We start from the raw sequence: 27,017 nt of genomic DNA, 5'->3' as shown, positions 1-27,017 counted from the left end.
ATCATGTCTTTAGGCTAACGTAGTTCCGAGCCTCTTTCTGACACAACGGTTGAGGTGGTGTTTGGTCGTGGTGTTGGTGCAGGATTCTTTTGTCGTGTTTGAAAAGGCCGTTTCTGAGCTTTTGTCCATGTGTTTTAACACAAACGCCTACAGGGAGAACAAGCAAAGAATATCCCAGGCGAGACTATGACCGAAGAGCACTATATGGACCACGACGGTAACCTCGTCAGTAGAAAAGTAATGTATAACTTCTAAAACTAATCCATTTCTCCTTCAGCTCCGATAATAAAGCACCACGAAGAGAGTTTGTTTCTTTAAAAGCCGACTCCATCAGATCTCTCCCTCCTTTGTCGTCATTCTTCTTGCACGGGCAGGTGATCAGGAAGGTCATTCGCCGAGTTTCTAGTCCCACACCAGAAAACCAAGGAAGTGACAAGGAGCACCGAGACCTTCTGCACAGGCCCGCTCTGCAGGAAGACGGGTCAGAGGTTGGCATGGATACCCTTTTACTGTGTTCCTGGTTTCAAAGTCTACTGGTGGTAGATTAACAGATAATACAAAAGTTAACGCCTCACTGGGCAAAACTCAACTTTTCTCAAAACACTTTCTTTACGGGGGCTGTAACAGAAGACAACAATTGGAAATAAGTAATAAGTTAGGAATTCACTCAGTGTGAGCTGTATGTAGCTTCACCCAAGTGCTGGAACCAACATACACAGAATAGATATACTGCGTGAATAAGTCATGCGTGTGAATAAAATGCTTTTCTTAACTCCAAAGTTGTTATGAGATGAATCAGTGTAAAAGAGAAAGAAATACTGTTTCTAAAAGAAAAGCCCCGTTTGCTACCACATTTTACATTTCACTTCTGTTAATTCAGTTCATCTTTAAGTCAATGAAGACAGTTACATGTGATCGTGTTCTCCTCCTGCGCTGCAAGTGAATTTGTGATTAACACTGGATTCACTGGTTTGGGATAACGCCTCATGATCTCTCTTCTGGGCAAAACCAAAAAAAATGTAAACGCCTTTTTGCATGATGTGTTTTGACACCGTACGGGATCTGTTGTGTTTTCCTAACAAAGAGGATTCTGACTCTGCTCCCGACTGTGTGGTTTTACTGGTGTTTTAAAGTGTTTCGCCGATCACTCAGCAGTACGAATAATGACTGCTGTGAAATAAAATTCCCTTTTTTCTCTCTAACTCTTTCAATACAAATATAACCTGCCTTCCTCCAGGTCATGTTGCTGTGTGGTTTGGATCCTAATAATATCACTAACAATTTTTGCTACCACTAATGGGCAACATTCTGCTTTTCCTACAGTGTGTGGAGTTTTGATTTCTCCTTGGCTCAGTTTTACATTCCAGGTGTGTGTGTGTGTGTGTGTTTGTGTGCGTGGGGTCGTCTCTGAACGCCAGGTCTCATTGATATTTGTGTGTGTGTGTTTTCTAGCAAGGAGAAGGTTCAAGGAATAGCAGGCGAAAGGAGGACAGACGATCAGGGGATAAGAAGCTACACTCATAGGGATGGTTGTGCTCTATCAGGTACAGTGTTGAGTGTGTGTGACACGTGTGTGTGTGTGTGTACTATCTGTACATTTCCTTTCCATATGAATACAATTTACCAAGTTTTCTTCTTTAAAACATTCAGTTCTATAATAATCTGGTCCTATTTTGCTGTAGCCTCCCCTTGAAATGAGAAGTTAGGCAATTACGCTCACTGGCTTTTTTCCACTCTTGCTTGAATCCTCCAAAATTCAGTAATACGCCGTCCCAGACTAATGCTAATTTCCTCCCCTACACAAACAGTAGTGTGAAAACATTTTGTGGTTCAAAGGGGGTGGGGGGGGGGTTACGTCCTGTAGCTGTTTATTTTTATCAATAACAGCCGTGTGCAGTCACTTCCAGGAGACATGACGTCAATCACGGTGAGGTTGCCGGGCAACCAGTGGATATGCTGCACAGGGGTGCTGGGAAGTCAGATAACAGTTGTTTGTTCAACACTGAAATTGTGAAAAGTAAATTTCCCCTTTATGTGTTAATTAACTGTATAATAAGAATGTCTGTCAAACTGTTGACAGGACATGTTGAACTGCGAAAAAACGTCAATTATAATTATTTTTATTATAAATACTTTTTTTTTTAATTCAATTTTCAATTTGTTAAACCTTCCTCAAGCTGTAACAGCAATTTAAACATCTGTGACCAGACAGAATTCCTCATTGGCCTGAACCGGTGCTCTGCTGAGGTCCAGTATTCAGGTGGCTTAATACGTCCATGGTACCAACCAAACGAGACCATGTGTGAATTAGCGAGGTGTGGAGGTTCTTTGGACAGAGTCGAGCTGCAGGAGCTGTTTCCCTGGACTTCTGGTCTTTATACGTAGCTAATCACCTCCTGGCAGCCGCTCAATATACCTGATTCTGATATTGATCTCAAATAAAGCTAAATCCGACCGACCCAAAAGGAAAAAGGCTGACTGATGCCTGAGCCTGGTTATCCCCTTTGGCATCATTTCCGCCCGCCGCGTTTATTGAGTGTGTGTGTGTGTGTGTGTGTGTGTGTGTGTGGACGGTACACACCTCAGCATTATATTGCCTCGCTGGTACCCTCCATGCCTTATTTTTTGTCCGCTAAATCCCTGACTCACAGCGGCATTGTAGCACCCAAAGAGAGTTGGTCATCCCAGGGGCCAGACTGTTAATCCCCACCGCTGTTCACTTGCGTGTTGTGTTTGCAGGGAATCATTTCCATCTGTGCTAAACTGGCTCCCGAGATAATATGATAATACTTTGAAAGGCTGGGAAAGAGTTTCTATGGCAACTGAGGTCACTGTAACAACCTACGGACCATCAGATCTTATAAACTGGTTTTATTTATAAGAAATGGGGCACATTTTTGCGTGCTTTTACACGTAGAAACATGAGAACGGTTACACCCTTTGAATTTGATTCCACCTGTTGAATGTATTATTGTAAATATTAGGACGTATTACAGTTAGTGCGCTCCAATATGTGATGTACTATTTTGTGTGTTCCAGACGTACGGGGAAACAAACTCTGATGTTTCCTGCGAAAAAAGGAGTTCAGAGGGCTAGAGAGCTAAAGTGTGACGACTTCAGGGTCCAGTCCGCAACTGTCCGCTTCAAACAAACGGTTTAACACACGTGAGAGGAGTTTGACCCTTCTGACTTACGCATGAGCATGAGTAAAAATAAAAACTCACTTCCTGTCGACGAAAGGACCGCCGGGCTCCGGGCCTCCTGACTGTAGTGGACCCGCGGAACAATGATTCTGCTTCCTGTCTTGTGTGAAACGAAAACGTGCCATCGGTCCACTGGTGTCGTCCGCGCTTTATTTCAGGAGCACAATTTGTGGTGAAAACGATAAAAGACGCATTTGCTGACGGCCGCACAGGTGCACCTGTGACCAAAGATGGCACAAGAGCTCAATCCACAAGGTGGGTGGAAAAGAATGAAGTAGACACAATAACACAAAAAAAAAAAAAAAAAATCCAATGGAACACTTCTGCTCCAACTTCAACACTCGCCTTATAGTTTTTTCTTGAAACCATTGTTGTCGGGATGTAAATTGTTTTTGGGATTTTTTTTTCTTCCTTTTTAAAACTTATACTAACACAAAAGCGGTTTTCTGTACATAAAATTACAATGTGTAAAATTCTTAATAAAGCGTGCGCTAGTGGTTGAGAATGCACTGAGGAGATAAACCTTTTCAAGTGCTTTCAAAACTTACACTTTTAAAGATTTGAGTGTAACTTCACAGGTTCTTGTATAATTAACTATTAGAGCAGGTATAATGTTTGTACATGAAACAAAGAGAGCTGGTTTGATTTTAAATAAGGACATTTCCAGAAAATCAAATTTCAGTAATTCCCAAAGTGGGAATGGATCTAATCCTACAAAATACAGCCTTTCAGAGTATTCATATTTTCATGCATGCTGTTCACATTATTTTAAGTACAACTTTTACAAGTTTGCAAACACTGTATTCAAATGACAAATAAACCCCTTTATCTGTGTACACATATAGCCCTAACATTTGTCACCGATTTTATACTTTGAAATTTAAAAAAAGAAAAAACAACACCATTGAAACACGTATCATGTTGGGATGAGGATGAAAAGGAGTTTGATAGCTGGTTGAGGGTGTGATGTCTTGTCTGTTAATGTAAAACCGGAGGGCAGCTTCTGCTACAGGAACAAAATAATCTGAATGTACTGCTAGTAGGCTGGCTCGCTGTAAAGTTATAACTGTATTGTGCGTATTGGCTATAAGACGTAGGAGTCTCTGTTCACTGTTAGACTTTTTGTAATCATTTTAGCAGTGTGTCAATTTGGGTTTATAACAGCTGCTGAGGCATTAAAGGAAAACTGGGGCATTTTTATTTTTTTCATTTTCTAAAGTATTTCCTTAATTCAAAACCTAATCACGTTAAGGACACATAGAGACATTATTTGATTGTAGCTCTGAATAGCATATTGTATGACAAAATCACCAGATGGTCAAAAACATTGATTTAAGCATTAAATAAATTGTTTAACTCTGAAACCGTGTGATCTTTTTAGGCTTGACAGTCTGCAGTGTCAAAATGTTACTTTACATTACATTAGGGATTCTCTTTGTATTGGTTTTCACTAGATGCCCATGTAGTTCATGTGTGGTGTTCTACTGGTGCAAAGGCTCCGTGTGCTGACGTCTATGCTGTGGACATGGAAATGATGTGACTTTTTTGGGGGGTGTATAGGAAGTCCGCTAGGGTGCTGTACCACATCCCCTTATACAACTGTATCAATCAGAGGGGAGGAACCTTTGATATGGTTGAACTGTCAATTTTGTTCGATATGTGTTTTCACCTGAGCAGATTTTTTGATGTACAATTCTTACTAACAAGAGTGAAGCCATTGAAATGTAACTATTCTAGCACTTTGGTTATTTGAGGTCTTTTAGAGGCTATAGCAGCAATGATGCCACCACAAATGTTTCAGACGTCTTTAAAAAATAAAAAAACCTAAAAAAATAACAATAAAAATGCATTGATTTCGCAATATAACTGTTTCCCCGTCTTGTCTTTGTGGCCTTGAACCTTTTGTTGTTATGTAAGTGCTGAGTGTCCTTCCACCAGAGTGATGTGCTGCCTCCAGTCCTCACCAAGGTGTCCTTGAGCAGAGTAATCTCCAGGGCTGCTTGTTTCTATGTTTGAACCACCTTGTTGGTGCCAGGAAACAGGACAAAGCTAATTTATGGATTGCATTTACAAAGCCAGAGAACATCTTGTCATATGAACAAGCTGGAGACCTTGATCAGAAGGGGGGGGAAACAAACTCCTGAGCCACAGACACAATAAATAAATGACTAAATTGACTAAGCAGTTGAACCAAATCTTGCATCTCAAGATTTGCATCTCAATAATTCATTACTCATTAAAATAATTAACATTTCATATGCCATTTTAAATTGATTGTGTATGTATATGACGTATGATGTTTAGTAAAGAACGAAAGTTTCTCAGAAAAAGTGATTTATCTTTTTATCTTACACATTTCCCCGCAGCAAGATTACTCCCCTCTTTGTGTTGCCTCGAATGATCACAAATGCTTTTTAGAGTATAAAGTTACATGCTCGTTACGCACGAAATGTCCTGCGGGCTCAAGGTGGCAATCTGACGCAGAAAAAGAACACGTTTCAAAAGAATCCCGTTTCGCGTGTGTGGCGGTGGATGCGTCGCGCGGTACCGGAGACGCCCTGGCGATGGCGCTGTGCCGACGCGCGCGCGCGAGCGAGCGCAAGGTCACACGGTGCGCCGTTCCGCCGTTCCGCGCCCCGCTAGCGCTGCTGCAGCTGCCGTCGTCCTCCGCGCACCGCACACTGTCGCACAGCCATGGCCGACAGCGCGAGCGAGAGCGACACCGACGGAGCGGGCAGCAGCTCGGCCACCCCGATGTCGTCCTCCGCTTCGAATTCGGGGAAACCGAGCGTGGTCATTTCGCAGTTTCGTCTGGAGGAACTGACGAACCGCCTGGCCTCCTTGCAGCAGGAGAATAAAGTTCTTAAAATTGAGCTGGAGACGTTCAAACTCAAGTGCAAAGCCCTGCAGGAGGAGAATCGGGACCTCCGCAAGGCTAGCGTCACCATTGTAAGTAACGTTAGCTCGCTAACTAGCCAGCTAGCTAGCTAGCTAGATGCTACCCACTTATTATATTACATTTTTCAGCAGGTTGGCTATGACCAATGTTGCTGGTTCACGTTTTAATGCCTAGTGTCTTTACATGTGAAACTGTTACGTTACACTTTGGTGTTTTGTTAGCTCCATTTACATTGGCTAACGCTAGTTTGGTATGTTACTAAATCAGCCAGGAGGCTAACGTGTGTTAGTGGGTTGGACGGCTATAGCCAGCTAACGTTAGTTTGCTTTGTTTTGTTTAGCGTTGCTAACGTTAGCTCAGCGGGTAGCCTTCGGTTGAATCTGCGGTAAAATCAGGTGGGCACCTCCCGATGCAAGTTACTTGCGGATGTTAGCTACTGGGTCAGCTGATAACTCGCTGTAACACATCGTCACCACGTTGTGCCCAACGGGAGGATACGGTAACCGGTTGATGATAAACAGCCCAGCGGCAGCACTGGCAGGGACCTCTGCGTCATGTCTCCACGCTCGGCTCATCAGCCCCAGCTTCATGAAATGTGTAACTGATCCATTGGATAGATGGGGAAGTATGTAGCTAGGCCAAACTTAGCGAGCTAGCCCACTGCCTGGCTCATATGTTGGCGAAGTCAGCCGTAGTGTACCGTGCCCCCCCTCCCCCCTCTGTAAAGGTGCGAGGCTCTTTGCTGCTTCGGATTGTTTCCCTCTTTCTCTCTCGTTGTTCTCGAATAAATGTCAAACTCAAACCGGCCTTTGCTAACCGGTGCTCGGCCTCTTGAGGTCCGCGAAGAACGGGAGACTGAGCCCCTTTTATGAGACGGGTTCTAACAAGGACGCACGTATCATCACACTGCAATGCTAACGTTAGCTGCTGTAGCTGTCCCGTACATTTCCTCAGTGACCCCCTCCCTCCTTCCCCCGGTTCGCTCTTCCCGTCACCGTCAGTTTACTGCAACACCCGTTGAGTCACCGGGGGAAAACCCTGCTTCCTCTTTGGCTGGGCGATTTCACCGCAGTGTATTTTGTTTGCAGTTGGGGCCAGATCTCAGAATACTCACTACCTCACTGAGTCTTTGCCCCCCCCCCCCAACACACACACACACACACACACTCTCTCTCATACCTCTCTTATCTGTTTCTGTCCTGCAGCAAGCGAGAGCAGAGCAGGAAGAGGAATTTATCAGCAACACCTTGTTCAAGAAGATCCAGGCCCTGCAGAAGGAGAAGGAGACTTTGGCGGTCAACTATGAGAAGGAGGAGGAATTTCTCACCAATGAACTGTCAAGGAAACTCATGCACGTGAGTGATGGAGGGGGTTTCTAGAACAAAAAAGACCCTTTTCACATGACTCGCTAGAGTTGTATGTACCAGGCTCCATGACGTCAGACAAATTGTGCAACGTTTCTCGCTTGACGTGTACAGCTCGTGGGTAAATGTGCACCCGGACCAAAGTATGAGTGGACACCAGCTGTTGCATTATCATCAACTGCATTGGTACTTGCTCGAAGCCTGGGAAGCATCACGATGACTTCACAGTGGCAGCTAGCCGCTCCTAAATGACTTTCCAATTGCTCTCCTCCCTCCTGCCAGTTATTTGGTTGTCGGCTTCCCACATCTTATTTTCCCAACTGCAGAGTGCACAGCGTGTGTACTCATGCTCTCGCACTTTAAATGGCTAGCTGTAGGCTGACTGATGGTTTGTTGATGGGTAAAGAAGTGGGAGTCTGGAAGGGATACATGCAAACGCCTCTGCAGCCCCCGTTTAAGGTCCTACAGATGGACTCGCTTGGCGTTTGGTTATCGCGCTTCTCGCTTAATGCGAAACGGACCCGTGTCTGTCTGTGGATCCTGGTACTGACAATAGCCCTCAGTCTGACTGTATACCGATTCTATACCGTTTACCAAATTATACAAGTACGTCAGCGTTTATTTCACTTTCGGCACAGTTTAAAAGCTATAGTGCGTCCCGGTTCCTTAAGTCTTGTAATGTGCCAACTTGGATTTGCCTATTCCATACGTTACGCAGACACCAGAGCATTGCCGCGGTTCGTGTGTGACCTCCAAGCGGCCTGCGCACGAAGGACGGAAGAATGTCTGTGCGGTGTCCATTCCCTGAGACTGAAAGGCTCTGGCACCGTTGCCACTTGTGCCACAATGGGGTGGAAGCCTGCTCGGTGCCGGCAGTTGTTTTGGCTAAAGGGAGACATGCATTAACAAAACAATGCCGTACTTTGTTAGTGTGTTAATTGGAAGAAAAGTGAATGCATTGGGTGTGGCCAAACTTGGCTTGTCCTTTGAGCCAGGGTTGTGCAGAGCACTCGACTCCGTATGAATGCAATCATTGTGAGTGAAAACAAACTGCTTTGCTTGAACGTGTTGGAGTCGTTTCTGTGAGTGGGGCCCTACCCCGTCTTTTGCATTTGAATCCTATTCTCTGGCACGAGTAATTGCTCATATAATTTCACCGCACAGACATCCCGTTTAAAATCAGTGCTGAGCCGCACCCTTTGTACGGCGGCTACTTTCTTTTGCCAAATCATTATTTTGTGCCGTTTACTCCTCGGGGCAATTCAACCATGCATCTGATCAAATTGCAACCATCGCTTCCTGTTCTGTTTCACTGAATGTGTAAGCTAAACGTGAGGACTTGACATCCGTGTGCTCACTGTGGTCATGGAATAGCTTTCATGTGACTCACTGTGTGCTTCTTCTAATGCGCTTTCCTCTCTCCCATACTTCTCATCACTCTTGCTTCATCCGCTTCTTCCTCTTCTTTTTGACTGTCTTCCCCTTTTTTCCAATCTAGCTCCAGCATGAGAAGGCCGAGTTGGAGCAGCACTTGGAGCAGGAGCAAGAGTTCCAGGTTAACAAGCTCATGAAAAAGATCAAAAAGATGGAGAACGAAACCATCTCAAAGCAGCTAACCCTGGAACAGGTACGCTAATTGCACCAGAGCACAACACTGTCATCATATTCCTGAACGTGGCTATCCAGTTTTGGCATTGTGTCCCTCTGATTTTTAAATGGAACAAATATTTTAGTCTGTGGCTGAAGCCCATCCACGAGTCCCCTTTTCTGGGGATGCTCATGCATTTGTTGTTGTTGTTGTTGTTGCTGCTGCTCACTCGTGAAATCATTTGTCAGAGTGTAGCTTAATTCCACTGGACATTTAACACAGCCAGGGGAGTGAAACTATTGTTTACTAAAAGAGTCAGTTAACCTCATCACAAAAAGGCCTTTAGGATAATGCTATGGTAAATAAGATGTCTTTAAAGACCATATTTTTGTTGGGGTTTTCTTTTTATCACAAGCCGTCATAAAGACCGTAGCTTGTTTTAAAGACAAGCTTCTCTGGACAGAGGCCGTGGGTTTGTATGTCGGTGTATTTGTGTGAAGCCTTATTGATTCTTTTCAAAGTCAAGAATTTTCCAGCTCTGAACGTCACTCTTGGTTCTTGATTTTCTTTTCCAGTTGAGGCGGGAGAAGATCGATCTCGAGAACACGCTAGAGCAGGAGCAAGAAGCCCTGGTCAACCGGCTGTGGAAACGGATGGACAAGCTGGAGGCTGAGAAGAGGTGCGAGGAGGGTCCATCGCCATGGACATTTAATAATCTGCTTGTTTTCAGCAACATCTTTTGTTTTAATCAGCGGATCATCTGTTTATCAACCTATGAATTTGGACCTAGTTTCAACACTAGTTATCATTTTGTTATTTCATGCTTGTCTTCATGCCCATTGTTACTGTTGATTCCTTTTTAATACGTTTTTGTTCTTCTTTGTTTTCCCAAACTAGAATCCTGCAAGAGAAACTGGACCAGCCCGTGTCAGCTCCTCCCTCCCCAAGAGACGTTTCCATGGAGATAGACTCACCAGAGAACATGATGCGGCATATCCGCTTCCTGAAGAACGAAGTGGAGAGACTTAAGAAAAGCTTGCGCACCACCGAGCTGCAACGTAAGTGGCCTGACTGAGTTATAAGCTAGCCTGTTAAAGGTATAAAATTACCATATATTTATATATATATATATGTGAGAGAGAGAAAATTAGAATTGAAAAAACAACAGCATCTGCACCTTTGAGATTTTAGGGACCATCAGTGAAACTCTATTGACCAACTGAACTCTTGTCAAATTATCCAGTTAAGTCACCAAGAATTAATGTTGCTTTCTGATATTCAGTGTTGTCCCTGGCAATGAAATGAGACAGTACAGATTTTGTTATTGGTAGAGAACAGGCAGCTATGGAGAAATATGCACCTGATTTCCGAGAATGGCACTTATTTTCATAACTTAATATGTTAAATCATAATATACACAAGTTGGTCTCTGAAAGCCTGTAGCACGGTTTTCTTACACACACAGACATACCGACACACACACACACACACACACCTAAACTTTATTGTCATTTTGTTGTAGTGAACTCCTACCTTCACTTTAATGTATTTATGGTCACTGCATTATCAACTGGGTTCTTCTAAAGCTCATAGGGCGTGAATATCATCAGCGGAAGCATCTCATGCTAACACAGCACGTTAGATAAATTAAAATAAAAAACGTTGATAACACTAGTTGGTTTTTCAGGCACTCAGAAGTGTTGGTTCAGCTCAGTCATGTCTCAGAGAAATGACTTAAAGAGCTAAAATAAATTTTCTCAGCATCAATCTGTTATGCTTTGTTTCTGCCACCAGAGGGCGCTTGTGGTCCAACCTTTTGGATACACTTTCTGAAAAGCTGAACTCCCAGTATTGCAACCGGATGCTGCACCATTTATTGGAAATATTTATCTGCAGTGACCCACTCACAGGATTTAGTTTCAGAGAATAAAAAACAAAAACTGGTTTGCCCTTTTAGGTTTTCTGAAGGGTTTTATGTTTTACACGTGCAACAATTTTGACATTATGCGCCTCAATGCTGCTGTCCGTCAGTGGCACGTATGTGATCCTGACCTGCATCCATGATCTTGACTGGTGTCATTTGTTCCCCTCGCAGACACAGAGAAGCGTGCCCAGTACATAGAGGAGGAGCGACACATGAGGGAGGAGAACGTCCGGCTGCAGAGAAAACTCCAGAGAGAAATGGAGCGCCGGGAGGCCCTGTGCAGACAACTGTCCGAGAGTGAATCCAGTCTGGAGATGGACGATGAGAGGTACAGCATCCAGGATATTTAAAAAGGTCGCAGTGACTACAAAAGCAGTGAGCCAAAAAGGTCCATGTGTCAGCAAATCCGGTGCGGCCGTTGAGAGAGAGAGAGAGACTTCCTGTTTGTACGTGAAGAGGCATTTGCTTCATTGGCCACTTCCTAAGTACTGCCGCAGAGTTTTGATCCAGGCCACAGCTGCCACGGCTGCTGCATTCGCCAATGTTGGTAGTGGGAGATGTCTAAATAATTAGCGGGAGCTTACTTCTGTTTTTGCCAGAACAAGAGCCAATTGATCAGCCAATGACGGGCTTCTTTCTATAAGTAATTTGGATATTTGGACTGTTACGTGAGCTCTCTTTTCCTCATGGCAGCCGCTAGCCTGAAAGCCACGATGCCCAAGTTATATCCAGAAGGTTAAATTTGAAATGATTATTTCTGTTTCGGGATGGCTCGGACATCTCACATTTATTAAATCAACTTTGTCCAGCAGTCCAACAAACAAACAACCAGAGGTGTCTGAACACGCTCCCCCCCCCCCCCCCCACTCTCTGCCAAAATCTCAAATAGCTCTGAATATTAATTCTAAGTAGCCACGAAGGCGCTCGTCACTTTGCATGCTACTGGGGGGTCATCGCCAGGCAACGCCGCTGACTGCGGTTCCTTTGGTTGCCGTCCTCAGGTACTTCAACGAGATGTCGGCACAGGGCTTGCGAGCGAGGACCGTGTCGAGCCCCATCCCCTACACCCCGTCCCCCAGCTCCAGCCGCCCCATATCTCCGGGTAAGTCTGGCAGGAAATCCCGCAGCCGACGTGGCGTGTTGCGTCAGAATTGCCGACGCATCAATAACACGGTTTCCTGAAAGCGAGCGTTTATCTCTGTGTGATTGTCAAATCTGGAGCAAACGGTCGTTGATAAGTTGAAGTCCTTTTTAAAGGTCTGTGAAACCACAAATACATTCTCTCCCAAGACGGCTGTAAAATAATTTTAACCCCCTCTTTGTCCAATCAAATCAACTCCTCCCTCTCCTCGTCATTGCTGACACTATTTGCAGACTTTGTTTCCGTGGAAATAATTTCATGCTTCACTACAGAATTCATTTTGTCTGATCGAGATTCCCAGAAGGAGTTTGTTTATAGCAGTTATTATATGTACCTGGAGTCTGCTGAGCAATTGTACAAGAAACCAAGTATTTGAGAAATTCTTTCCAAAAAGGGGTTCAGGAGAACCTATTCCAAATTTGCCCCGTGCGTTTGGCCTTTTGGACCTGAACTCGTACTTAAAGGTCCAAAAATAATATCTGCAATTTAGGGGCTTCGCCTTTAAAAAAAAAAAAAAAGAATGTAGCTTCTAAGTGAAGATATACCTGAGAAGAGAAGGGAGTCTCACACTCGCTGCTCTGCCCTGTTCTCACGCAGAGGTCGCAGCCGAATGTCCCCCAACGAGCTCTGTGTGGTTCAGCGGGATATCAGTTCGCAGCCCTGAACGTTTGCACAGCGATAAAACCCAGAACAAACACAATTCACCCGTTGTTCCCGATACCCCAGACGCAATGCTTCAGTCCCCGCGACCACTTTTGAAATTGCTGTCTCCGACGCCTTTGCCGTCTGCGGCGTGTCTTCACGTCGGCCTTCCTGTGTCACAGGTCTCTCGTATGGCAGCCACACGGTCGGCTTCACTCCTCCAGCCACCCTGTCCAGAGCTGCGATCTCCCACTACAACGCCCCCGCCCTGCACGTCCACGGAAGCGCATCTCATGCCGTAGCTGTAAGTACCCCCCCCCTTCCCCCTCTATCTAAACGGGATTAGTTTTCCTTTTTACATTAAACAAATGTAATCTTTGCACTACAGTGAGATATGAGGGATCTGACAGACCTTTGATTTGTTTTTGTTTTTTTATATCTGTCAATAAGCCGTAAAAAGGTCACGAGCACTGAGCGGTTCACCCGTTATGAGTAACAGGTCCAGTCGGCTGGGCATTTATCTCTTCAACAACACGGCAATAACTGAATCGACACACCTCATTTGAGTTATGTCTATTTCCTTATTAACTTATCTGTCACGTTTTATGAAGGTTTCATGCCTGGTTTATTGTTCTCTTCAGCCTTTGTTCCAGGCCTGTCGAGGTGTTAATAAGTTTCGGTTATGACTTACCCATTTTATAGTTTGTTATTTCATGTTTTGCCTTGTCCTACTAGTAACATTTTCCTAAGATATTGCTGTTATTAAATTGAGATTATTTCTTAAAATATTTACTATCGTATGGAGAAGGATTTAAGCGATCGGCAAGAAACCACTTAGGGAGAGATTTTAATATGTGGTTTAAGAAATTGTGAATCACCGCAGCCACCAGAGGTCCTTGGGCACCGGGCCACAACTAGCCCCCCCAGAAACATAATGCACAATGCAGGGATAGCTGTAACCCAACACATTTATCCATTCATCTTTTCCTCCCTTGCTGTACCTCAGTCCCCCGTGTTCTCCCCTTTTTTCCCCCGTTTGACATCTGTTCCTTTTTCTGTTGATCCGTGTGGACACTCCACATCCCTCCCATCGCCGCGCCGACCACCCAGGAGTTAAACGGAGAAATCACTTCATCTGTGAGACCAGAATCTCGGGCAGATTAATATTTCTGTAAACCCCCTGTTCTTCATCTCATTCCAGTCCTCTTGAGTGGGATTACAGTTGTCGCTTCGTCACCGATTCGCTCGGAAACCGTGACCGAGTCCAGCAGCCCTGGCACCCTGTCTTATTTTTCCTTTGGTATCTTGTAACCGTGGAAACGCGATTGGGCCATAATAACTGTCCCAACAGTCTCTTTCGTCGCTGCGTTGGTGTAGCTGCCAAAAATAAATAAAAAAACTTCTGCTGCTGCTTTTATAATTAGCATTCACTACTTTGTTCATTTGTATATTTTGTCTTCTCTTATTTGTCTTAATCTTTGATGAAATTGGCACATGAAGTTCAACAAGAATTGTTTTTTTATTTTTTGTCAAAACAGAGGCCCTCGCCAAGAAGAAGCACCAGTCCCGACAAATTCAAACGGCCAACGCCCCCGCCATCCCCCAACACGCACTCTGGGGCCCAGCAGGCTCAGCCCCCGCTTCCCCCACCGGCTCAGCCCATGGTGCAGTCCATGTCCTCCCCGGCAGCCATGTCGCAGCACGCGGCTCAGCAGCCCCCCTCCCAGCCTTAAGGCAACACGCCGGCTCTTGTCTTTTTACGTGGGAGCGCGCGCTGCCCCCCCCCCCTCCCCACCCCCCCCATTGCCGAACGCCACCACGCTGGCGCAACGGATGCTTCCATCATCACCGGCTCCGAAAGTCCAGTTTCTTACTCTTTACCAACTCCACTCAAGAAGCAGCTTCAAACGCCTCAGAGGGGGGAAAGAAACGAGGCGGTGACCCCCCCACCCCCCCCCTCTCACCGCCCCTCTCCCCCACCCCGGTGCAGCCAGCAATCTGCCAAATCCGTTGACTCTACTCTTAAGAAGGAATGGATGGACTGAAACATAATCACTTCTGGGATGTGTAGGCCAATTATCTGTTCCACATTCTGTCTTGTACATGACGATTTTTTGTTGTTGTTGTTTTTTGTTTTTTTTTGCCTGGGACTTTAGCTGGTTGAAATTGATGTTGTGGCGCTTCTGAGATAGCACAAACAGCACATAAAGTATGTTTCATGGTGGCGTTTCCCCGATGGGTTGGATGTCTTGGATCGACGGACTGATGGATGTTTGGCTAGAGAGACGGATGGATGTGGTTGATTCTTTTGATGCCTATAATGACACTGGATTGCAGTAATGTACTCCACTCCGGCTTACCCCGCCCACCCCCTCTGTCTCTGCAATAGTGTCTACAACCCCCCCCCCCCCCCCCCCCCCCCCTCCAATGCCGAGCTTAATGCAGCTGACTAGGTTAACAAGAGGTGTCATAGAAGCCTCGCTGATTCCTCCATCATAGGGCATTGATCAAACCGAGCTTGTGCCACAATTCTTTAGTTTCTGGGAGCATTTACGGCTCTGCTGACTCTTCAGTTATAAAGAAAAGGAAGAAAAAGAAAACTCATCCAGGAGGATGGACACTGGTACATAAAACCACAGATAAATGTCGCCTTTTGAGGTGTTTAAAAATGTAGTCTGAGGTGTTGCAGCGTAGTCGTGTACTCAGTCTTCTGCTCTTCTCTCTCTCTCTCTCTTTCTCTCTGGTGTTTTTCTGACAGCTTCTATCATCCTTGTGGATATTCCTCATCAGAAAAAGGAAAAAAATAAAAAAATCAATGCTCTTTACACTAAATATACATACTGCTAAAACATTCTAAATGAATGGTACTGTTGAACTGAATTTCTATGTATGATTAAAGCTCTTGAGAAGACGACCTCTGTTTTTACTGTACAACTTAGTTGAAATGTGAGGATAGGAGTTTAACATTGTTTGTGTATTTGGCTTCACTTGAATGTCTACTTTGCCTTTCCACTAAACACTGTCACCTTACTACCTTCGTTTGACTTCATTTCTGAGGTAAATAATAGAACGCCATAGATCTGGTTGCATAAAGACTCCTCACAGGCAAAGTATCAAACCAAATGTCTTGTTAAATATATCAGACATTAAATTGCTGTGTCTGTAGCGGCGTTCCTTGGGAGACGAACATTATTGAGCTGGAACGGGGGGGCGGTCCAGAGACGTGGTTCCTCCCGGCCATAGAGGCGGACCCACAGAACCGTCTGACCGAGTCTTTGGGTATTATGAAAATCTGTTAAGACATTCATGATCCCCGCAGGATGAATATCAATATTTTTACCCACAGACCTTTCATCTACGCCATGATCTTCTTATCCAATAGACCGGTGCATGTGACTGACAATAATCTGTAGGTCCCTTGTTCTTTTGGGGTTTTTTTTTCAACTAACTTTTTTAAATGATACTCAAATGACTAAAAAAAACTAATATTCTTGAAGAGCAAAAAGTAGATCAACTTTGTAAAACTTCAATTTTGTCTTTTGAGACAGTTTGATCAAAACTGTTAATGTGGATAAGAATCTTTTCTGTTTGAGATGCTACTAAACCGCGTGTGTGCACTTAAAGTTGTATCGGCAATTATCTTGTTAGTAACCTGTTTATTTTTATAATCACAACTCAATCGCCAATACAATTTTTTTTTTTTATACTCTGCATTTCCTATTTTCACTCCCAGATCACAAGTTGTCCACAGTGTGTTGCCGGGGACGACCATGTGGAGTAATCAGCACATTTTTTTGGTCCAATCTTTCAAAAGAAAAACCTAACCAATCCAATGCCATTTCTGATGTCTTTTGTAACACAGCTGCACCATGTGATGCACACAGCCCCGCCGGTGACTCCGTGTGCAGCTACCATTTCCTCTTTGACATGGTTTCAGCCGGTTCTAACTGGCTGAAGACCAAAGTAGTGTTTTCCACATCAATCATTCCAGGATCATTTAACATAGTAAACCCTTTTGTTTTGTGTATGTGTGTGTGTGTGGGGGGGGGGCTTCCATCGGGGTAACTTCAGCGCATTCACCCATACGGTCGGTTCAAACTCGGCGGAGTGAAAACAGACACAGACCTGAGGGGGACATGAGTATATCTTTGTCCAAAGACTTGCTGAGAGCTCCGATTCCACTGAAGTGTAGGCGGTGTATTTCCACCACCTTGTAGCTCTCTCTCTCTCTCTCTCTCTCTCTCTAGCAACCTGAACTAATCCAAGCAGGAATCTGTCCTGGAGACTGCGGGTGGCCCTGCTGGGTGCTGCAGTGACCTTTGACCTCTGCGGCTTTGCGTAGCCGGGCGGCCGAAATTGAGAGACATTTATCCAGGCTGCAGGGTGGCTCTGTGTGTTCACACCCGCCAAGCCTCTCACGGGAAAGAACAGCGGGCCGCCCGCATCTCAGGTTGTCGAAAAAAAAACAATAAACCTTTTCAGATGTTCTAAAAAGTGTCTGGAAGCAGAGAAGGTGTGAATTTCTCCGGCCCTATTCTTAAATCTAATCGGACGTGTGTTGTAACTGCTTGGTGAGTCCTCCTTCAGGTCAGGGACCCCGATGCCTGTCTCCATGCCTTTACAACAACAAAACCAAGGCGTTAAGCCTGGCAATGGATGGATATATCCGTGTTGCTCTCAAACTTTAAGAAGAAGCCTGCCGCTTCAAAATGTTTTATAGAGGCCTCAAAATTACCCCAAACCAATGGCAATTTGTGTTGCTTTTAGTGGGTGGTTTGTCAAATAATGTCCAAAGACCGGGCATGGGTTTAATGGGCATACCCTGATCATAGTTTTAGTACTTGTGTGTTAAAATGGAGAATTCCTCCTTGATCCCCCGCATTGACAAGATGTTATTGCCCTCCCAGCAGGAACAGATTTACGAGTTTACCGGTAAGCGTCTCAGTCAGCTTAGACATAGGCCAAATACTAATTCAGGTCAAAAGTGTCTCCGCCCTTCCGCACAGTAACCAGTCGGTGTAACACAGGATGTTTGTCCAATGGGGGAAAGAGCGAGGGGAGGACAGGTCGACTCGTGCATCTGTGCACCTCATTAATCATACACGGCACAGTACAGGGTGTGCTTGACAAGTTTGCCTTTTACCGAGTAAGTTCTCATGTGTTTGTCAATAAATAGTACGTATATAAGCATATAAGTGTGTGTGGGGGTGGGTGTTAATGTTTGTGTGTTTACACAAGTGTACCATAGGTGTGCTGAATACCTTATGCAGCAGGCCAGTGAAATTGAGCACCAACATTGATTGTGTTGGTAACCGCGCTGGAATCCACTCCCTCGGACACACATTGTCCCCCGCGTGGACTACAATCTGGTTGGAACTGGTCTCGGGTAACAAGTCAATGTAACGCCAGAGTAGATACAATTAGCTGCGCCTCCCTTGTTCTTGTTTTCCACATCATTTTTCATGCCGAAAGGGATTACGGAGCCAAAATCTTTTCTGTCAGATCCTTCCAGGCGGGCAGAAAAAAAGAAAGCATCAAAGTTCCTGAATTTTTTTTTGGTTGCATTCATAGTGAAAACCAGTGTGAAAAACCAGTTCTCTTCATCCCTCCCTTGTTCTTACCGTGCCCCTCGCTCTTTAATCTGTCTTCTTTCCCGTCTCCTTTCTCCTCTGCTTTTTCTTCTTTGTTTCATTCTGTTGCTGACCTGAGGTTATGAGAATGTGTGCAATCACATGATGATATAACTTTATGATGCTGCTGCTGCTGCTGCAATGTGACCCATGTGAAGGCTTGAAATAATAAAACCCAAATCAGGGACAGTAACCAACACTGGGCTTGTGTTCATTCAAGTGCTATTATGTCGAGTCAGCTAAGGGTGTTTATCTAGAATCAGGGTTGTTTTGGAGCAAAATAAACGGCATCCAGTTTTGTTGATGTTAATTTGTTATAAATCCAAGTTATTCTGTCAATATGTGTCTATAATTTACTTATTTTTCCTTGGCTTTATCTATTTGTTTTGACCACTTTGTGGCTAATTTTTTAATATGCTGCTTTTATTCATTGACAGCTCATCTTCTATTCCTGAAAATATCGGTGTGGGGTTTAAGTTTTTAAATGCTCATCCACGGAACAATGATCCATTATTTTCACATACGCATTAAACATTAAATGTCACACATACGTCCACATCATAGTTTATTTTTCATCTTCACTGGGTGTTCACATCATAGTCTATTCATCTCCACTGCATGTTCACTAACTCTCCTGTCATTTCAGATCCTCCCACCTCGTCACCTGATTTCCTGCACCTGGTTCTCCTCACCCTCACCTGTGGTGCCTTCCCTCGTCAGTCACTCACTATTTAAGCCAGTCACGTTCTGTTGCTCACTGCCAGATTGTCTTGTGTGTTCTACCAAGTTTTCCAGCGTTTCCCGAAGCCATCCTGTTTTTCTCGATTCCGACCTCGTCTGTTCCTCGACCCCGATTTACCTGCCTGCCCCGTTTTGGATTTGTCTGCCTGTCTGTGTGCCCTCCTGATTCTGACCCTGCCTGTCCTCGTCTACGGATTACCTGCCTGCCCCTCTGGACTTGTTTGCCTCCTGACGGATCTCCCGGTTTTGACCCTGCCTGAACCTTGATTAAAACCCTCCTGTCTTGTCCATCGTGTACGAGTCGTGCATTTGGGTTCTCCCGTACTCCGGTATCAGTAACCGTGACAGTACAATCTGGCCATCACAGGACAAGGCAGGAAGTGAAGTTACCCAGGAACACAAGAGACATGAAAACTACAAAATAACACAGGAAGAGAGACCAAACCGTGACATTAAAACTGTGTTCAAAACGTCAATCCTGTCAGACCCAAGTGTTTGGGACCTTTCTAACCTAGAAACATCGTCCAATCTTTGCCCCCTGTTTGTGTGTCACTCTTTTATTCCCCGAGGTTCAATCAACTTCTTCATTTATGTTTTACTAACGAGCAGAACGATTAGGACCATTTTTGAATGAGTTTTGTGCATGTGGCCTATTGCTTTAATCAGTGCTCACCACAAAGAGTTGTACCCTGCTGGTGCTCTATGGCGCTATTATCATTACCATCCATCAACCGGTTCAGACTGGAATCATTACAACATGCCCCCAACTTTCATCCAAAACCAGTCCGAAGTGTCGGTTTTACACACGACATTTCAAACGATTCCACTGACTTTTGAATGACTCTGTGAGGCGCTGCATGAAAAAAAGAACTCCGATGAAATAGTCTTGTGCGCCTTTGTGCATGCGCGTGTCCGTGCAGCCTCCTTGTTGACCGGAGACAAACCAGAAGCAGGTATTTGGTACACGGGGAGGGGCGCGCGCAGACGGACTCTGCGCTCTTCCGTGTGCGGCGCGCAAAGAGGAAGCTGCGCGTTCCTCCTCCCGCAGCTGCGTTCGAGCTGCCGCTGGACCAGCGGGAACAGCTTTGAACCGGTTTTTTTTGGTCGCCGGCTACAAAGCGCCACGAAACGGACGCATAGTGCGCATTGTTGAAGCGCAGCGGCGCCTCGGCACACCGGCGCGACGCACTCCAGCTCCGCAGCATCCGCGCGCGGGGGCTCTCTTCATATTTGTCATTTTAATTGATTATGTAAGAAGGGTAAATTATTATTTTTTTTGTTCAAAAAGAGATAGCATCCTACATGGAACGTTCCCGTGGAGCGCGTCGCTCCGCAGGGTCCCGCCGCTGTGTTTATAGATGCTGAGGTGAGTGTCGCATGCGTTTTCTGACCGAGAAAAAAAAACACAAAACAAGCGCAACGCGAGCGTGTTTGTGTGGAAGTGACCCAGACACGTGACGAGGAAATGCGGTTATTGTTGTTGAATACAAAAAAAAACGTTTGAGTTGATTTCTCCTCCGGATGTTATTGCCGTTTAATTGGGATAACAAAGTAGAACATTTACTGTCAACATACGGTGAGCCTGCTTTGTAAGATAACACGTTTGGAACATGAGGAGCGTTAACCCCCCCCCTCCCCCCCCTATAATAAGAAGCCTCATTGTAAACAAAGTGCGAACAAAGGGACCTAAATCTGCCGCAGTGATGTATGAAGTTGCTCTGGGCTACATGTTATTTACGAAAGAGGTCTGAAAAACTTAAGCCAGCAGCATAGAAGAAAGGGCTTCTCCCCTTAATGTTTATCAGAGCTGAATAATAGCGGGAGGGGGAAGGGGGGGGGGGGGGGGGTCAAAGCACTGCAGCTCTCTTTACTTTCCCCACCTCCAAGGTGTGGTTAAATAAAGACGGGAACAAAAAGGCCGGTTTTCTATGGGGGGGGGGAGCAGCAGTCAGTGTGTGCAGGACCTCACACAGGTGGCCTGAGTGCTGCTGCAGCCTTCACTGCATCACGCCTTCGAGTAAGTGGAAGGTCTCATCGGTCCGCTTTACTGCGCCGATGACTTGAGTTGTTTCTTCTTCTTCTTCTTCTGCTAAATCTCACGTCTCGTCTTTCCCAGGAAGCCGTTGTCTCGGTCGAAGCGGTAGCAGTTCCCCGAGGGCGGCAGTGAGCATCAAGCACCATGGCTCCACCTGCCGGAGTGCTGGACGGAGGCTGGGGATGGGTGATCGTGGCGGCCTCCTTCACGGCACAGCTCCTGGCCTATGGATCACCCCAGTCGGTGGGCGTCCTGTACCCGGAGTGGCTGCACGCCTTCCAGGAGAGCAAAGGCATGACGGCCTGGGTGGGCTCCCTCGTCGCTGGAGTGGGACTGATAGCCAGTGAGTAATCATTTGTAAAGTGGCTTTACCTAGGGCTTAAACAAGACTAAATGAACGGCATTTAAATAACATCCGCGAGGATGCTGATACTGCTGTGAAATGTGAAACCTTCAACCAAGTTCCCCCCTGAGTTGATCTGATAATTATATGCTGAGTAGTAAATTGGTGTTTTTGCATTGCATGTATCAGCTGACATGTATGATTTAGGGGGAGATCCTATCGGCGCAGTGCTAGAAGCAGAGCACTAAACACTCACCTTTACACCTATCCTCCTTCCAATTCCATCTTAATCATTGTTCCACATGATGCCAAGCCACTGATAACAAAGCAGACACAATACATGTTCAAAGTCTGGACGATGGCCGCCCTGCGAAATGGAAACAAGGAAGATGTTGATTTTTACAGCTTCAATGGGATGGGTAGAAACAGTGACTGAGCTGCTGTTATTGATTTCCTAGCAGAGCAAAGCAATCACAAGTCATCCATGGTATGAATCTAGGAGGATCACTTAGCCAGACGGGTTGTGACGGATAGCAAAGAAACACAGAGATTTAACAAACACTCTATTCGCAAATCCGCGGGTAGAAGACCGCCCTGTACGCAATGTGCTCTTAGACTGTCCGGAGCAAACAGGATCAGTGATAGATAGATGTCTCGGTTGACATCTTCGTCCAAGGCACAGCTCACTGGTTTGTTGCTGTTCTTTCTCAAAGAGGGGACAAATTATGACTGGACTGATCTGGCCTCGGGGAGGGGGGGGGGCCCAGCCAAGTCCTGGCAGTCGCGGACAGCTGCAGCATTGCAGTATCTGTTGCACTTCTCCCTGCTTAGAGGGAAAGGAAATGTCACATGACGAATGGGTCGATCTCTCCAAAGAACTGATCGCTATCCAGAAACCAAACAAGTACAGCAACACAACATCATCACTCCCCCTCGTTCCAGGATTATTTTTATTCCTTCATCACTCACTTTTAAAAAAAAAATTTCTGTCTCCCCACTCAGGTCCTATCTGCAGTGCCTGTGTGGACAACTTCGGGGCTCGCCCCGTGACCATCTTCAGCGGCGTGATGGTGGCGGGCGGCCTGATGCTCAGTGCCTTCGCTCCCAATGTCCAGTTCCTCATCTTCTCTTATGGGATCGTGGTTGGTGAGGAAACACCTGATGATAACCTTTTGGGGGGGGCACTCTTAACACAGACACGTCTGCAAAGTGAATGCAAACGGCAGGGGTCAGATCGAGGTTTTGGTCTTGTGAGGGTAAAAAAAGAGTTTGATGTATCTTTGTTCATGGTGCTGGCTGAGCTTCCTTAGCTTCCCTCTCACATCCGATGTCTTGCAACAAGTTGCACAACGATTTTTAAAAAACGGGGCCGCAAGCAAAGTTAACTTCCCAAATTACCAGTTAAAGTATGACCATTTCCGCTGAAAGTATGTCTAATCACTTTAAAATCACCTCCTTGTATTGCACAAGTGCTTTGTATGTTTTTAGGGATGAAAGAAAAAGGACTGATTCAGTCCATGTGAGCCTTTATTCCCTCTGCAGGGCCCAACAACACCTGTTATCGAGCACTAAGTGACAGCTCGGCCTGCTTAAACCTGATCAAACGCTGACAGTAAGCTCTGCCTTTCTCTAAGGCATCGTTGGAGAGGGGGTGCCATGCATAGTTGAAGATAGTTATTTATATCTAGAGATGCCCTTGGATGTTGGCAGTACATTCGCGTGCAGCTTGTTTACTGCTCCTCATTATATTTTTCAAATTGCGTTGCACAAGAACAAGAACCCCCCCCTGCACGGGACACTCCAAACTTGGAGATGTTCTACTTTGTAAAGACCCCCTTTCAAGGGGATCCTGAGTTCATCCACCGAAATACGTAGTGCACATTGGTGTCATGCATTAGAGTGGACTAATGCACTTATTTCTAGAATTTAGAAGAAAGAAATTTCCCTTCATGCATCGTGCAATTTAATCCCCATTGCTATGTTCTTGTGGGAAGGTGCAAAGCCGCCTTTCCCCTGAGTTAACATTCTTCCTCTGTCTGTCCTTTTCCTCTTGTCTCCCACAGGGCTGGGTTGTGGCCTGGTCTATGCAGCCACGTTGACAATCACCTGTCAATATTTTGACAAGAGACGTGGCCTTGCCCTCGGCATTGTCACCACAGGTACTGCCGCACTCGCCCTCTGCCCTGCGCTCACTTGGTGCACACCAGTTCTTCGTGCACACTGCTTTCATGTAGCAGCTGTTGGGAGCCTTGGGATGCCGAGGTAAACACCTGTAGTGTAGCAAAGGCAGAGTCTTCTCTTAGGTAGGTGAGTGGACTTGTGACCAGTGACTAGATCTGTTTTGGCTGAGCGTCGAAACTTTTATGGTAATCATTTTGGAAGGTTCACGGTGCATTTTGAAGCTGTTGTAATTTAATGGGAAGGTTTATTAGTTGCACACAACATTTATCTTTAATGTTTCAAGGTCCATTAATAAGTCGCCATTAGTGAGCCACGCTTACTAATGGCGTCAAGGTCTGGATGTTAGTTAGTTAGTAACCCTCCCAATAGTTTAACCTGACTGTAGTGGCATCATGTAGTGGCATCATTACACTGACATCCTATTGTGTTTGGTAAAATAGACTAGAAACTTTCCACCAGTGGTTTAACTTTCGTTCTGGTCCAAAGTCACTGTATTTAAAGCCACAAATGTAGAATCGTTACACTTGTAGTATCAAAAAATGATGATGATATCAACCACGCTGGTTTTTACTCAAGATGCTCAGAAAGACTCACGTGGCTTAAGTGCCGATTGATTGATCCGCCCTGTTCTTACACAAACGCTGTATTTCTGCCTCTGTTTAACCCAGGCACGAGTGTTGGAGCGTTCATCTACGCCTCCGCTCAGAACGAGCTGATCGTGCTGTTTGGCCTGGGCGGCTGCCTGCTCATGATCGGCGCCGTGGCTCTGAACATCATGGCCTGCGCGGGCTTCATGAGGCCCCTCAACATGCCGGGGTACTACCTCAGACAGAAGGCCGCCCTGGAACGCAACGCGGAGGGGCAGCTTTTCGAGAAGCCCCCGTCGGACGACCTGAAGATCGCGGCGGGTTCCACCTCCCCGACCGCAGAGAAATCGCTGACGGTGAAAGAGTCCCTCATCGCCATTGATGCCAAAGACTTGCCCGTCCAGACGGAGAAGAAGAAAGGCAGCCTCCTGGCCGGCTTGACCATCATGAGAGTCATCAAGAAGAAGCAGCAGGCTTACTGCAAGTACATGCACTGCATGTACGAGATCCTGCAGGACCAATCCATGGTGGCCTTCTGCATCGGCATCTTCCTTTTCAGCCTGGGGGCGTTCCCCCCGGTGCTCTTCATAGAGGACGTGGCGCAGAGCGGAGGCCTGGTTGAAGAAGTCAGCGTCATTCCCCTGGTATCGATAGGGGCCATTGCCACTTGTGTGGGTAAACTAGCGCTGGGCGTGCTGGTGGACATCAGGTGGATTAACGGCATCCATCTGTATGCCTTCACGATGTTTGCCGGGGGTGTGGCGCTGCTCCTCATCCCGACCACTAAAACGTATCTGGGACTGCAGATCCTGGCCGCTGTCCTGGGTTTCTTCTCCGGAAACTGGTCGCTCACCTCCTACATCACCACCACCATTGTCGGTTTGGACAAACTGACACAAGCCCACGGTATCCTCATGTTCTTCGGTGGATTTGGGATCATGCTCGGACCCCCTGTTGTTGGTGAGTGAGCTTTTCTTCATCTTGCTACACCAGCAATTATTGGTTATAGACAAGGGGCAGAGATGTTTTTTTTTTTAATTTTGTGCAGTTGCCATAAGGCCATGTTTTTTTTTTAGAGGCAGAGCAAAGAGAAGAAAAATGGGCATGTTGACTTCAATGAGGAACCGATCATTATTTAGCTGACTGCTGTATATGCCAGAAATTCCTGCTGACTCACAATGTTTTTTTTTTTTCAATCTGTTTCCAGGGTGGTTCTTTGACTGGACACAGTCGTATGACTTGGCTTTCTACTTCAGCGGGGGCTGTGTGGAGCTAGGAGCTGTCATTCTCTTCCTGCTCAACCTCCCCTGCTGCAACAGGAAGCACACGAAGAACGACAGACCAGACGTCCGTTACGTAAGCAACTGTGATAAAGTTGCCTCCGTAGCCTGAATATAAGCACCTTTTGGAAGGACACATTTTTCCTCGACTGCCAAGAAACCGTCCTCTGATAAACCACACGCAGAAACCTTCTGGGAGGAATTTTCTGTCTTTGACTTTACGGAATATTCCTCCTTTCTTCTGCGGCCAGGTTCTGACATACCAAAATACTTGCCAGATGTTTTTTGAAATACAGGCCTTCACTCTGTTCTTTGCCTGCGTTTCTCAGGTTCAAGCCACATACTGCAGAGGTTTTTAAAGATTTGGCCCCCCGACGCCTGAGTTTTTTATTATAGCCTCATTTTACGAGGTCAACTGAACAATTTTGTTCAACTCCCAAATTCTACATTGTGTTTAAGCGCACAGGTTTTCATTTTACTGTAGCTTTGGAAATAAAAGACATGGTTCTGTTCATGATACCTGGGAGAGAAACACAAAGAGTTAAATTAACATAATAAAACCCCAGGAATTTTACCAGAACCGAGAATACAGGGAGTGAAATGAGGGAGGGAGCCCTTTTTGATACATTTTATTATAGCAACAAATTCCATGGTATTTTGATTTTAATGTATATCTTAAATATGCAGTCATGTACCTTTCAAAAGTATAAATGCTAAAGCCTGTCAACCCATAATGCCTGTTGGAACAATACATACGCCTTGCTTTATAGATCATTTTGTGTTCCACAAACCTCCTGTTTCTATATCAGACAGACACTTTTCAATACGTTTTGCTGTTTCAAAAACACTGAAGAGTTACTTCCTACTGTATTTTGAACCTTAACAGCATGTTGATTCTCTTGGTGGCATGATTATTACCACATCAGCTGTCACTTGTTTTGAACCAGGCTGTTCCTTTTCCATCATGGTGTGTGGTCAATGTATGTTTACGTTGTATGTGTGTATGTTTCTGCACACATGTTCGCATATGGGAACAAGTCTGTGTGTGTCTATTGTTTGATGAACTTTTATGTTAGCACTAGTTTGTAAAGTTCTATGTGCTAGTGATTTTTTATACGCACAAACCCAGCCATAGCGCTGTAAAAACTGTTTTTGTTTGAGTTCTAAGTTGATCATTGTGATCATAATTGTAATGGATCCATTGCAATAGGCTTTTAGAACCACTTGAATGTTGTTAAAATCACCACTACAAATTTATTTTTGTATGTTCCAGTTTCAGGCGTAAGCAAATCCGGGACAATAGCTTTTTCTTATTGTATTTGTAGAGGGTATTTACAAGATGCATATGAGGGTGTAATTAGTAAAAGAGTAAAAGAGACCTGTGGCTGTCCCCTTTTAGCCACTCTTATTTTGTATGCCAGTATTACAATATTTATGTATGTTTTTGTTTTTATTATAT

General features: G+C 45.3%; 3 protein-coding genes across 12 annotated transcripts in view; all 3 read left to right on the top strand.

The window, feature by feature from the left end:
* The window catches only part of LOC119213870 (ankyrin-3), a 46,023-nt gene extending 42,335 nt beyond the window's left edge, over positions 1-3,688 (top strand). For all 9 annotated transcript variants that reach the window (XM_062566449.1, XM_062566448.1, XM_062566445.1 and 6 more), the window contains 4 exons: positions 154-237; positions 375-488; positions 1,453-1,544; positions 3,040-3,688. In XM_062566449.1, the coding sequence (XP_062422433.1) occupies positions 154-237; positions 375-488; positions 1,453-1,524 (270 nt within the window). In that variant the 3' untranslated portion in view covers positions 1,525-1,544; positions 3,040-3,688. The remainder of the gene's footprint in view (positions 1-153; positions 238-374; positions 489-1,452; positions 1,545-3,039) is intronic.
* Positions 3,689-5,787: 2,099 nt separating this feature from the next.
* LOC119214388 (coiled-coil domain-containing protein 6-like) lies at positions 5,788-15,672 on the top strand. The gene is made up of 9 exons (XM_037466139.2): positions 5,788-6,152; positions 7,308-7,457; positions 8,965-9,093; positions 9,630-9,733; positions 9,952-10,112; positions 11,150-11,306; positions 11,980-12,080; positions 12,944-13,065; positions 14,300-15,672. Exons 1-9 carry the CDS (start codon positions 5,898-5,900, stop codon positions 14,492-14,494), a joined length of 1,374 nt encoding a protein of 457 aa, XP_037322036.1. The 5' UTR covers positions 5,788-5,897; the 3' UTR covers positions 14,495-15,672.
* Positions 15,673-20,035: 4,363 nt separating this feature from the next.
* Positions 20,036-27,016, top strand: LOC119214322 (monocarboxylate transporter 9-like). 2 transcript variants are annotated; one of them, XM_037466028.2, is made up of 6 exons: positions 20,036-20,498; positions 21,249-21,510; positions 22,513-22,656; positions 23,574-23,669; positions 24,360-25,238; positions 25,486-27,016. In XM_037466028.2, exons 2-6 carry the CDS (start codon positions 21,312-21,314, stop codon positions 25,668-25,670), a joined length of 1,503 nt encoding a protein of 500 aa, XP_037321925.2. In that variant the 5' UTR covers positions 20,036-20,498; positions 21,249-21,311; the 3' UTR covers positions 25,671-27,016. The 2 variants fall into 2 exon arrangements, with proteins under 2 accessions (XP_037321925.2, XP_037321926.2); XM_037466029.2 differs by lacking the exon at positions 20,036-20,498 and adding an exon at positions 21,026-21,149.
* The last annotated feature ends 1 nt before the right edge of the window (position 27,017 follows it).

Source organism: Pungitius pungitius, chromosome 13, assembly GCF_949316345.1.
Source record: "Pungitius pungitius chromosome 13, fPunPun2.1, whole genome shotgun sequence".
NCBI classification, from domain to species: domain Eukaryota; kingdom Metazoa; phylum Chordata; class Actinopteri; order Perciformes; family Gasterosteidae; genus Pungitius; species Pungitius pungitius.
Note: the sequence above shows the minus strand (reverse complement) of the source record. Positions and strands in the feature narration are given on the sequence as shown.